At 48.2% G+C, this 12929-nt stretch overlaps 2 protein-coding genes across 3 annotated transcripts in view; one reads left to right on the top strand and one right to left on the bottom strand.

Annotated features, from left to right (window-relative positions):
- LOC135394287 (branched-chain-amino-acid aminotransferase, cytosolic-like) overlaps positions 1–12929 on the top strand; it is a 313934-nt gene that overhangs the window by 50635 nt on the left and 250370 nt on the right. The gene's annotated exons all lie outside the window — the stretch shown is intronic.
- Positions 1–12929, bottom strand: part of LOC135394284 (whirlin-like) — a 66329-nt gene that overhangs the window by 10833 nt on the left and 42567 nt on the right. The window contains exons 4-14 of one of the 2 annotated variants that reach the window (XM_064624966.1): positions 12712–12820; positions 10707–10731; positions 9592–9664; positions 9438–9526; positions 8719–8863; positions 8492–8661; positions 7910–8077; positions 6009–6328; positions 2704–2760; positions 1343–1638; positions 108–221 (exon numbers count right to left, since the gene is read on the bottom strand). In XM_064624966.1, the coding sequence (XP_064481036.1) occupies positions 108–221; positions 1343–1638; positions 2704–2760; positions 6009–6328; positions 7910–8077; positions 8492–8661; positions 8719–8863; positions 9438–9526; positions 9592–9664; positions 10707–10731; positions 12712–12820 (1566 nt within the window). The remainder of the gene's footprint in view (positions 1–107; positions 222–1342; positions 1639–2703; positions 2761–6008; positions 6329–7909; positions 8078–8491; positions 8662–8718; positions 8864–9437; positions 9527–9591; positions 9665–10706; positions 10732–12711; positions 12821–12929) is intronic. The other variant, XM_064624967.1, reaches the window with a different exon arrangement.

The following is a 12929-nucleotide window of genomic DNA, read 5'->3' on the forward strand; positions in this document are numbered from 1 at the left end:
ACCCGTCCCTCATCTAACCTATGGCGCTACAGGAGCTGCTACTGGAGATACTTCATAGTCCCTTTGGTTTTACGAGGAGGTATGTATGCTACGTGAAACATTGGTACCTTGGGCGAGTTTTGTGAGTTGGTAGGCTGAATAAACATGTGCGGATTAGGACGGGCAGGAGGCACGTAGACCGGCCATTGCTTCTTCGGTGTCCCAGGTTCCATTACAGAGTCCTGGAAACACCACCCCAAGCACCACCAAATGCTCACCAATGTTAGCAATATAGCGATGTCGTGGTTAACGTAACATCGTCATGCGTACATACTGAAGAAAGGGAGCTGTAAGTGAGCTAAGCAATACGTGCCCCACACCGCTAGCCAAGTACAGTTCATTAGTTGCGATGTACAGACCGAAGCAGATCAAAGCGATGCTCAGAGTATATACTAAATCTTAAGGCCCAGAGGCGAGCGATACATTGCGTTTGTTTGGATAATCGCGTTCTGAGTACCGACTGGGTATCCAGGGGAAAAAAGTACGTAAAAAATCCGATAGGCGCATTCGGCAACATTCCGTACGCCCCTAATGCGTCCAACAGCCGAGGAGCCGCATGTACGAGGAGCCGCATGTACTTCGCTGGAACGGACGCATACATAGGTGGTACAGAGCTTTCACGTCATGGCTTTCTGGAGGACACGAACGATTGTGAGCCAAACTACCGATCATACAATCACCTAAAAGCTGAATTTCCGGAGGTAATCCACTGGGAAGGAAGAATTTGCAAGGCGCACAGTAGCTTACTTAATGCATCGGTGAACTGTAAGCTTCTCCTTGTCGACAAGCGCGAAAGTGCTTTTGGGCCGCAGCACTATTACACTTCGCGTCACCCAACCCGTTCTGCGTAACACAATAAAATATGTCAATATTCGTTCGATAGGCGCGAGCCTACCCGAATATTCCAAATCCCCCCCCCCCCCCCCCCCCCCCCCAATTTCTGTCGTCACATTGGCGTTAGGCTTCGATTGACCTTAGACTGCGCATGTAACATGCTGCCGAAGACCGTAAATCTTGGATCCGTCCTGGACTGCAGGTCAAAATTTGCATGCGCACATGCGTACGATGATAACGATGCATTGAGGTTTTATACGTGATTAAGGGCTCAGAGCAATTGTTTAGGAATATCGTTGTGCTCTTCGGTCTTTTCCTCCTCGGAACATTTTCTGAGGACCCGCACCGCTGAGTTACAATATGTATTGTGGAAAACCCTGTGCATCGGTTTGGTCTGACGAAGAGCACCAGAGTGAATGGGAAATAGCCAAAAGCCCGTGACATATTGAGCTCAACAGTTCTAACTCACAGTGCGACTCGCAGCCTCGGCTAATTTAGCAGTCTCCTGTTCTAGCATTGTCGCCATGGACTCCTTGGCGGCCATTTGTTGAAATTGAGCAGACGATGGTGGCGATGGGAGCTGGTCGGCAGAATAGCCCTGTCTCTGTGGCCTTCGCCCTTCAGGAGCTCCCAAACTGGCGGCGGCAGACTTGGCAGCAGGATGACTTTGACCAGATACAGTGCGACTCACTGGCTCCGAGTTGGTTGTTCCGTTGCCTCCAAACATTTTCTGATGAACTTCACGGAACTCTACCATCAATTGTTCTGCAGGAAGATTAGGCTACGATTACCGGTAGGGCTGATGCATGGCAGCGCTGTTCCGCATTGGAAGATGAGATGGCACAGGTAACGCTACGCCGCAGTCTGTTCTCGCTCGCGATGGCATGAAAGGCGAATTAGTTGTATCTCGCCCAACTGGCACATTTCCGTGTACATTCGCAGTATTAACTATAGTGGTACATAAAATTCCCTGCCTGTTCCGGTAATAGCCTGCACTCTTAAAAATGAACTTCATCGCATAGCACGCTCCTAGTCAACCATACACTGTTAAAACAGAACTTCACCACATAGCACGCTCCTAACCAACCATCATACCGAATGATATCATTCTGTGTCCTGATTTGTTCAAAACAGGGGGGAGGCGCCTATTTGGGACAGATTATCTTGTCCCAGATAGGCGCCTCCCCCCTGTTCTGAACAAATCATGACACAGAATGATATCATTCGGTATGATGGTTGGTTAGGAGCGTGCTATGTGGTGAAGTTTGTTTTAACAGTGTAATCTCGAATGATATCGTTATCTGTCCTGATTTGTTGAAAACAGGAGGCGTACGCCTTTTTTGTGACACTTGTGCTGTTCATAATTGTCACGAAAAGGCGTACGCCTCCCATTTTCAACAAATCAGGGCAGATAACGATATCATTCGAGGTGATGGTTGACTAGGAGCGTGCTATGCGGTGAAGTTCGTTTCTAAGTGTGCTTTTGTGTCGACCGTGATTCTCAAGTCTCGCAGCGAGTCTCTTTAGTGCGTAGAAAACGCAGATAAGGGTGGCTCACACGACAACGATATGGTAAAGGATGCTATTAAACCCCAGTTCAGCAATGTGATTTCACACTTCAGAAGGAATAGCGCCACTGGCTTATCGTGTTTAAGGAACCGTTATCATGAACATCTCCAGAACTACCAAAACCGATAAGGAAGACGACCGGCATGGACAGCCATTACTAAATGTTAAATATCGCGAAACAAACTAAACCAAACCAAAGAGTTCAAGAGGTGCCATTACGTAGCTGCAAATGGTAACGACATTTGAAAAAGGGATTCTTACCATGCTGTTTCTGCTTGATAAGGACGTCTCGCGATGATGCCGAATCTTCTTTAGGCCCTTGAAACGAGAAAGCGGAACAATTTTACGGACCACCAGATGCCAGCAACCCACACTGCCTTCCAAGACCCCCGAGTCTGCGAGCGAACGCGCTTCTACTCCTCGCGCTCAGTCGATTTTCCACTTCGTTATCCTCTTCACGGGGGTCGTGGTGGTGGTGCTTGTGAAAGAGCTCGCCGTTGTCGGCCTCACAGAGGTGGACAATGTCACGACTAACGCTTTGGGGAGAATGTGCGTCCTGGGTCGACTTCTAAGGGAACTGTGCCGACATATGTCTGACAGCATCGGAGGGAAACCCAGGACAGCACAGCCAGCACCAGGATTCGAAATTTATCCTCTGAGACACCAGCCATGCACCCGAGCTTTCGGTAGATTGCTGCTAGGAAGCATCCCGCAAGTACCTGTATGGTGTACAGTGCTCGAACACGTTGCCCGGAAAACGAGTTCCCCGAACACGGATGCGCTTTTATTTGTAAGTCCCTGGATTACTCTCATTCCCTTAGAAGGACAGTTTGCCCCCTTAAGGTAACTGAGATAAATGCATGTGGCAAGAGCATTTCATTACAAACAACTCTCATATGCAAGACCTTCCCATCGAAATCGTATGTATTTCCAAAGTTGCCCGTATTTTGCTGTGAGAGCTTGCAGCGCGGGCAAATCCACAGGGAGGAGTAAACTAAGAAAGCCTCTCATCCGCTAGCCTGACGTTGCATGACGTTCATTCTGGGCTGCTCGAGTGGGACCGAAGATGGCAGCTAACTGGAGGCCGCGGACTGGCCTATGCTATTGGGTGGGAATGCCCTCTTTACGTCACAGTGTTGTCACGTGACGTCGCGCGTACACAGGAATTTCAAATTGCGTGGATTCCAGTCCTTTGCGATGACGGTACTAAATGCTTCCGTACAACTTCATGCAAAGCAATGCAGAAACCCGGTTAGGAGATGCACTACTTGTCTCCAAGGCCTATACGGTGGAAGAGCAAGTGACAGTTTTATAACGTCTCATTCTGGACTCCTACATCTACTTGAACCAGGAGGTCTCATCGTGTCTGACAAGGGATTTCCCTCGATGAAATCATCCTTGGATGAGGGCGTACGTGATTGTCATGATTATACCACCTGATCCGTCAAGAGCTAACTATATCCCTTTGAGGGCATCATTAACGACTCCAAGGACATTAAAGGAGCACTGAGGTAACCCCCCAACGGTACAAAGTGTTCTCCAAGCAATAAAATGAGTTCCTGCGAAAGAACGATAAACGTAGGTGATCTACAGAGCGAGCGCGAAGCGCTCTGTTCCGCACACCTTCGAAAAATCCTTTTCCTCGTGAAAAGAGCGCATCGCAGAACGAGAAGACGTCGAGACCTATGCTACTCCCTTCACGTGTCCAGTGATGTACAGCGGCATAGCTCAAGCATGTATAAGCGACGCGTGAGCTGCAAAGAAAAAACAAAGAAACAAAGCATGGAGCCTTCACCACGTCACAACAGCATCGTGTCGGCAATCTGCGGCTGTTTTCTCTACTGTTTTTCTTTCTGTTTTTTTTTTTTTTTTTTTTTTTGTGAATTCGATTGCACAGCTATAACGCACCGCAGAGAGAAAATATTTTGCATGGTGACTCGTGGTGGACAGCTTGACAGACGAGTTAGGGTTTCGAGCGATGTTAAATGCCACCTCATTGCTCTTTCAACAGGTTCACCCGAGCGCAAGCGTCCCTCCCGCCCGCCGCCAGGGTGTCTAACCGAAGAAGATGACGGCGCTTCCGTGTGTGTCCGGAACTGGCGTCGCACTTCTTAGCTTCTTCGCACTTTCTAGGCTAGTGTAACAATATGAGTTCAATAGTTGCATATAACTCATAGTAATTGTGACTCACTACCCATTTCGCTTGAAAGCGGCTGGAATTAGGTACGCAATATTTTCGACACCAAGATGTTGCCACAATAATATCTTAGCGTCTGCTTTCGCGTGTTTCGCATGTTATGGAGGCAAATGCGCCAAACTCTACTCAGTTACTCTACTACTACTACTCAAAAGCTACTCAGTGCAGTGTAAATGAGCGAGGTCGTGTCGTCCACCCTCTCGCGCTACGGGAAAACGGATAATATGCCGGCTACCCGACGTCTTAGCTAGGGCTGCGTCATTCAACCAGAGCAATTCCGAGTTACTCTCCAGTCACATGAAGTGAGTGAAAATTCCAAAGTAGTTGGAATGGTGTCATAACCTCCGGCAAAAAATAGTCAGAGGAACATTAGAATGACAAATGCGTACTATATGTTTTGTCACTATTGCTGCTTCTAAACGTGCTAGACTGTACCAACCGGCTTAACGTGTCGTACCGATAAATACAAGCTCTTATAAGCTTTACCGCTATCGAAGCTATGCTGTTACTTGTCGTCTTTGTGTATCTGAACAACATCTATATTCATACCACGTTGAGAGTCACGCTCGCTGGACGGAAAATCGCCCAGCAAAGTTAGTCGCACGCCACGTAATAGTCCGTCATCGCTCGACACTCGAGTTGACTCGTGTTGAAGAAAACGCAGCCTAAAAGCCGACGCACGGAGAGAACAAATGATGCATCACGACTTGCAGCACGTAATCTCCACGATCTCTAACAAGTGGTGCTTCATACTGGAAAGTAACATGTCTCTCGGAAACTACGTGTTCCGTATTCCATTCAACATCTCACGATACGTCGCACAGAGTCCTGCGGACTAGAAGTGCAAAATGCGGAATTTTGGATATCGATAGACATCCACTAAGATGTCGACATCTCAAAACATCGGTAACATCGACTGGAAAAAAATCCCGATAATATCGACACAAATATTGACAAGGTTCCATCCCTGTACCGCAGACACGTTGCCTCGACGTCCCATGGTGCGGACTGTTCCTGCACGACGTCCCGTGGGCGGATTCCAACGTGTTGTGTGCAAGCGATAGTTGGAAAACACAGAATAGCACACTGTGAAACAAGAATGTCAAATGTTTTTTTAGATTGAGTGAGCAATAGAAAAGGCGCTCTGTGTTTGGGAATCGAAGAAGATTCAACATCCTCACCACACGTGAGTTTATATGGAGCTGCAGAATCGAGAAATGAGAAATGGCTTTCGTTTTTCGCTAAACCATTTCGTTGACGATTCTTTTGAGATTAAGTTAGTTCTCCCTTATACTCTAACCAAAATTAGATTAAAGAAAGCTAAGGTGATTTCGTCAAGATTACGAGGGTAAATAGAGGACGGTCATACCGTGGCGGCTGCTGTTTCTGTCTCCATTTTGCTGCGCACTATTCTCTCTTGAAATTCTCTTCTTTTCGGCCACGCTGTGCAACTCTGCAAACACGTTGCATGGAGGTGGTGGGGGCACCGGCTGAAGGATGGGCTGAACGACGGACGCCTCCAGCTGTAGCCTTCGTCGTTCGGCTGCCAATTTCTCGGCCTCTAACCTCAGTTGTTCTTCTTTCTCTTGCAGACGACGTTTCTCTTCTTCCAGCCTTTGACGTTCCTCAGTTTCGCTGTTCGAGTGACCACCGCCGCGGTGATGGTGAGAGGCCCCGTTTTCCGTTACCCTGAAACGTTCAAGTACTATTTCACAAATTTCCACAGTATGCTGTAATTGGCGGCTTTAGGACTATTGTCGCAAGCCGTTCTTGCTTACTTCAGGGCCGTATTCTTAAACGATCCTCGATATGACCTGCTCCTCGAGACCGGCTTCGAAAATCAACCTTGACCCGAAACACCCCCTGAGTAGAGGGAATAATCATTTGCACTTTGTTCCAGCACTATATGCACGGCAGCGCCGGTATTTCCGTGAAGTCCAATGGCTCCACAAGTTGAGGAAGGCCCTTTGTCTCCACTCACTGGTGTCGAGTGGAGGATCGTTTATGAGTACGGCCGTTATTGCCAGTTTCACAGATACACTTGGAATATCACAAAGGTGAAGACATCAAAGACAAAGGTGAAGACGCAGGAAGTAGCGCGCTCCAAACTTCACGCAAATCACGCGAAAACCGTTTCGGTACGCTGGGATTCTAAATGTTGGTGGTGGTGGTGGTGATGTTGAAAGGGCTTGCCGTTGTTGGCCTCACGTATGTGGGCAACGTCACGACTGGCGCCCTGGGGGGGGGGGGGGATGTGCGTCCTGGGCCGACTTCTAGGGGAACTGTGCCGACATATGTCTGAAAGCGTCTGAGGAAAACCCAGGAAAAACCCCAGACAGCACAGCCGGCACCGGGATTCGAACCCGGGTACCTCCCAGTCTCGACGTGACATGGCTAGCATGGCTAGCATTTGCCTTCGCGCTGAAGCTCGTGACGAATCCCGTGGCAGTGATGCATTTATCGCACGTTACGGACTCATGAAGTCCGTATGGAAACATGTTTAGCTCCAGGCCCCATGACGACGCATGCTAGGACAGCAGATGTCTCGTAAGCCATTAGGGAAGCCCTGCGACACTTTACCAATATTTACAATGCCCGCCTCCTGCCTGGAGTCGACGATTGTCATGTAGCTAAATGCTTTCAAACGTTGTGCACGGACAATTCAGTCTGCGAAGGTTCGCATTGCTCACACACTAAATGCAGAAAGACATGTAAGCGCAATCCAAAAATGACGACATTTCGCGATGTTTCGCTGCTTCGCGCTGAAGTACACTTTTGCCCTCTGGAAACCAGACTGCATCTAACAGTGCACGACAAGATGACACCGCAAAAAAAAAAAAAAAAAAGGAAAAACAGAAGAAGGGAATCCGTCCGGAAATTTTGTAGTACCTTTTCCACCTTGAATCCCACGAAAAAATCTGACAAGTAAAGAAAAACGTTGTTTCCGAATTTTTCGTGTTTTCTTTCGAACCGTTCACATCCCTCCTAAACCACAGCGGCAGCGTGGACGAGTGCGTCAAGACGGCCCTGAGTTTCACGCGGCACATAAAAGTTGCGCATGCACAATAGCAAACAGGGCTGAACAGCGCCACCGTTTCCGTTTCGTTAAAAGCCTGGCCGTCGCTTCGGGAAGGGTCAACACCAGGATCATAGCAGCAGACATGGGCGTCACCCCCCTATGGGACACCAATACCCATCGAGATGAACATCCGGCAATATCCCAGCTCGTACACCATTCACGTCTATTGTTTTTCTAGAAAGTCGAGTTACCGATATTTGTTGCTCAGCTCCAGGCAGTGTGATGCGCGTCCGTTGGCTACAGGGCTGGTCGACTGGGAGCTGGATAACGACCCCTCCATGCTATGCGTCCCCGATGAGCCATTGGTAATTGTTCCGTGGGACCACGACCCAGCAGAACCACCACCACTGGTGATCAACCTGCCACACAAAATTGTTAAATATGCATTTCACTGAGGATAAGACTTCTCCACTTGCGTCTTGACAGCTCAACAGTTACGCAACGACATACATGATGAGGTTACCGTGCGAATAAACATAAGGAAGGCAGGCACCTCTTGCACTGCTGTCGGGCGATCGCAGTTACCACCATCAAGGTTTGCGCCAATTCACTTTGTGCCAAATTACAGAAACAACCTCTTCTGCGAAGCGTATGTATCGACGATTCTTTAAGAGTCGACGTTTCTTTATGCGGGTGTAGAAAGGTGTTGAAAAGGAGCAGTCTTTGTCCATACTTCTACGCTGCCAGGATTCACGAGCAAGGACTCTTTTAATGAGATACCCCACTATATTCGCCAAAAAATGATGATGGTCTGGATGAGAATCGAGACTTACTCGTCCTGGAGGCGTCCTCGGTCGTTCCCATTGGGTTGTGGATGTAGGCGGCATTCGCCAAAACCTCTAGAGAGCCTCCGACGACGTTGCTCTTCCGGAAAAAGTTCCATTCCAGCACCCTTCTTTACCGTGAGCGCCATCTCCTTGAAAGACTTGAGCATAGCTATCGCCTGTTCAAGAAGACACTTGTCGAAGGAATCGCGGCTTACAGGACACACTGAACTCACCTCTGCGAACTCTAGGTTGTCTAGCGTTCTTCCATTTACCTCCGTGACCTGGTCGGCAATCTCTAGTCCAGCCATTTCAGCGAGACCATGAGGCTTCACCGTCTGCACGAAGATTCCAGGAAGTTCCGGCGGTCCTTTCACCACACTGGACACAAGTGAGCATACTTATAAATGTGCAATGCATCCAGGAATGAAGAGAGAGGGGGGGGGGAGGAAACGGGAACCGCGAATACGGAATCAATCGACGCCCCACGAATTGCACGGCCGAGGTCTTCAGAACTATTCAGAAATGAGAAGAATTGCACCGGTTGGTATATGTATCATTGAATGATACTGACAACAATCCGTCGCAAGAACACTATGATCATGAGCGGCACCACAGTGGTCGATCTGTGGACCAATTTTGTGCACCTGACGTCCCCCGCGGAACGGTGTATTTAAGCAACCTATACCCTGCCACAAACCGTGTATTCACACGAACGACATTCCCCTCCACCGCTAAGAACCTGTAAAAAGGCTGGTGTGTACCAATGAAGCGAGAAAAGTTATTAGGTTCAGAGCTGGATGTATTTTGCAACACGACAACATCGTTGATGTCGCTCGACAACCTGACGCGTGTGACAAGCATGAGGGAACAGGTGGCGAGGACAGATTAACATTTGAGGTCGGTACATGAGCGCCCAGGGGAAGGCAGTTACTCCTCTGAGTAACATCCTTACCTACAACCCAGACTGGAGCTTCCCACTCCGGAAATGAACACCTTGGTCTCGACAGGTTCATCCAGACTAGAAGCGCTGCTCACAGAATGCTGGAAGGTAAATGGTCATACCAGTGAAGCGTGTCCAACATGGAGGGCACAGCATCGTTACTCACAGCAGTTCCATCCGAACCACTGCTGCACTGCTCGGCTTCCACGAACTGCCACGTTATCGGATCTCGTTTGTTGCTACAAAGAAAGGTTTCTATTGTCCCGTTGTAATTCACTACATGAATGCATTTTGTAAGATATCCGAACAAGCTAAGGACATCGTCTTGTTAAATGAACTCTGTCACTTCATCTGCGGTTTCACAACGTGATCTTATGGTACGCGTACATCGTGCGACTTGTAAACAAACATCGCCTTTGTGCCAAGTCTATGCGGATGTGAGGCCCAGTTGAAGGATGTTCTAAAGTATAATAATAATTGAGAGTAGATCCACACGTAAAGTGAGTCAGCCCATTTGTATGACGACATGCTGCACGTGCCGCAGGCTAGGACTGAGTATAATTTCGACCACACGCGTCGGGGTTCCTTGACGTGCGCAATAATGCGAGACTCGTAAGAATTGCGCATTGTTGCATCGACCTGCAGCTAGGGTTGCCACCAGGCCGGTGTTATACCGGCACGGCCGGTTATTTGGGCGCTCTGCCGGTTGCCGGTAGGAAGGTGATACCGGCAGCCTTTTGCCGGTATTTGTGGCTGAAGACCTTTCATAGGGGTTTTTACGGGATTTTCCCTTCAACATTCCACTACAGCTTGAATAAATATGGAACACACACCCAGCTCTGCAGTCACCAGTCGTTTTCTTAGTTATTCATTCTTATTATTATTATCATTGTTACTTCTAGCATCAGTGATACAGCCACACACAGGAACATGTCTCCTCGTATTATCTTGAGCGAGCGCTCTCTCTCTCTCTATGTGTGTGTGCTCGTCCACCCCTCACCCACTTTCCCTTTTCCACAAGCCTTTCCCTCTATTCCACCTCCTCTCCTTCAGCCGGTATTTTTCGCTACGAAAGGTGGCAACCCTACCTGCAGCTAGCCAATGAATAGACAGTGAATGAGGCGGTATACACATCTAGCTGTAGGTATGGAAGCTTTCCAAGTGAGGCATAACTATATCTCAGTATCGCTGTAGATATATGTATAATCGTAATGCCTCAAACAGCAGAGTGTTTGATGATGACCAAACGAGCTTAGCAGATATGTGGTAGGTGGTGCTTACTCCTTGATGGGGATCATCCCGACACCTGAAAAAAAGAAAACAGACAAGAAAAAAAAAACAGGTTAACAGTACGCTTTAACATTGCATGGCAAGTAAAGACTACTGCACAACACCATCAACATCACCTTACACCTTATCATCATCTTTCACTATCTACAAATGGCACTGGGGCAGCGCCCAGCATGTTGGCCAGCAACCCCATCTCATCATCGTCTCTTTATATATATATATATATATATATATATATATATATATGTGTGTGTGTGTGTGTGTGTGTGAGAGAGAGAGAGAGAGTGTGTGCGTGCACAACAGTGCGTTACCAGAGGAGAAAGGATTGCGCAAGACCGAACCGAGAACTGAGGAACGGAGAGACTATACAACAAGAAGTCGAAGAAGTTCGACGCTTCATGCTGTTTTAGAGTCAGGAACAATGCAGCGGTACACGAACATGGGGACAGGTGCGTTGCATGGCACGAAAAGTAGTATTCTTATAGGCAACACCGCACGAAAATGGCGATTTGTTGTTTACAAAGTTGCCCGCGTAAGGAGACTCCGCCCTGCTATGACGTATGTCCCTGTGTCAGCGTGACGTTGCGCCTGCAACGGAAGCGCACGCTCGGAAGCATCCCGCCCTCCGTCCGATGCACGTTGAAGCAATCAGTGCTGTTCGCGAATTCCATGCCGTTACCAGATACACTTTGGCGAGCTCCGACTAGATGTGCAAGCAAATGCACGCAAGCTGCAAATTTGGTCGTGTTCCTCCTGCGTGACCTTGACGCAGAAACGCATCCGCGTGACGTCATGACCTTTCATTTTCGTGCTGTATTGCCACAGAAATACGTCTAGCTCAGAAATGACACTCGTCCTAGCTTGTTTACCAGATACCGCAGGGCAGCCCAAGTTTTTGCCGTGCAAATTAAAGCAGAAAACGAGATTCGTGTCCATTTTGTTCTTTCGAAGGGTAAATAGACATAGCAGGTTGATCCCTGGACCCCCTGGAGTTCAAGTAAATGAAACGCAGAACGCAGAATGAAAAGGACGACAGCAGATAAATGTAAAAGACGGTTATCTGCGTCGACGTGAAATCTGCATTCAAATTTTTACATGAAATGGGTTAATAGATACCTAGAAAATCGGCACAGCGAATACCGAAACTCCTTCAGCTCCAATGAAATCAAACAACTCGTTTATTCATTCAGTTCTGACATCACTGCCTCGGGAGGGGTCATCATTTCATCAGAGGTCATCATCAGTTGCCGCGGGAGAGGTCACGTGCTCACGTGAACCAATAGGAATGGCTGTAGCTCTCGCACCTCTGACGCCTGAGTTTGACGCGGGCGTGTGGTCAAAGGTCTGTATCTCGCAAACTACGGCACGTAGAAAAATGATTCATTGATGATGATGATGATGAAAAGATCAGCAGTCGGCATGGAATGCAGTACAATGCGTGCATGATGTAACTGAACCACAGATATTGAAGTGTCACATTCCCTTGAAGAGTTGTGTTGATGTGTTTTAGTGCTCTCAATGCTACGTATAGGTTACTGGAGGAGATGCCGCCCGCCTCGATTGTGTTCCTCTGTGTGAATGTGACTGAGAAACATGTGATAGAGATGAGAAGAGAGTGAAGTATGAAGAAGAGAGTTTTGAGCAAGGTCCTGTTTGTCGATGGGATGGCACACTCTAAAGTCAGAACTTGATGGCAACACGCTGAGAATCAGCTATCATCCCGAATGACATCGTTCTCTCCCCTGTTTGTTGAAAACGGGAGGCGCACGACTTTTAGTGACACTCGTGCAGTTGTGTTACGTGTCACGAAAAGGCGTACGCCCCGCGGGTTCCACAAATCCCGAGCGATAACGGTATCGTTCTGGTATCAGTGGTCAGCCCTCAGCGTGCTATGCGGTGCAGATCTTTTTTAAGAGTGCATGCAGGTGGAGAGTAGCCTGCAAACCCTGGTGATACTCCGTATTTACGTTCCCATTTTTTTTCGTACAATACTTACTTTTGACCTTGAGCACGATGCTGGACCTAGCCTTGAGCAGAGCCAACACCTCTTCGTGGACGAAATAGTCAACAGGATAACCATTGATTCGAACGATCTGGTCGCCCACCTGAAAAGAACGCTTTCTGTGCAAGCTGGGACGACATAAAGGTCAAAAAGGCGCCTTTCAACGAGACGAAAAACAAAGGCAACAGGAAGCGGCCACCGTTTCCGGCACT

This window comes from Ornithodoros turicata, chromosome 5 (assembly GCF_037126465.1).
Source record: "Ornithodoros turicata isolate Travis chromosome 5, ASM3712646v1, whole genome shotgun sequence".
Lineage (NCBI taxonomy): Eukaryota > Metazoa > Arthropoda > Arachnida > Ixodida > Argasidae > Ornithodoros > Ornithodoros turicata.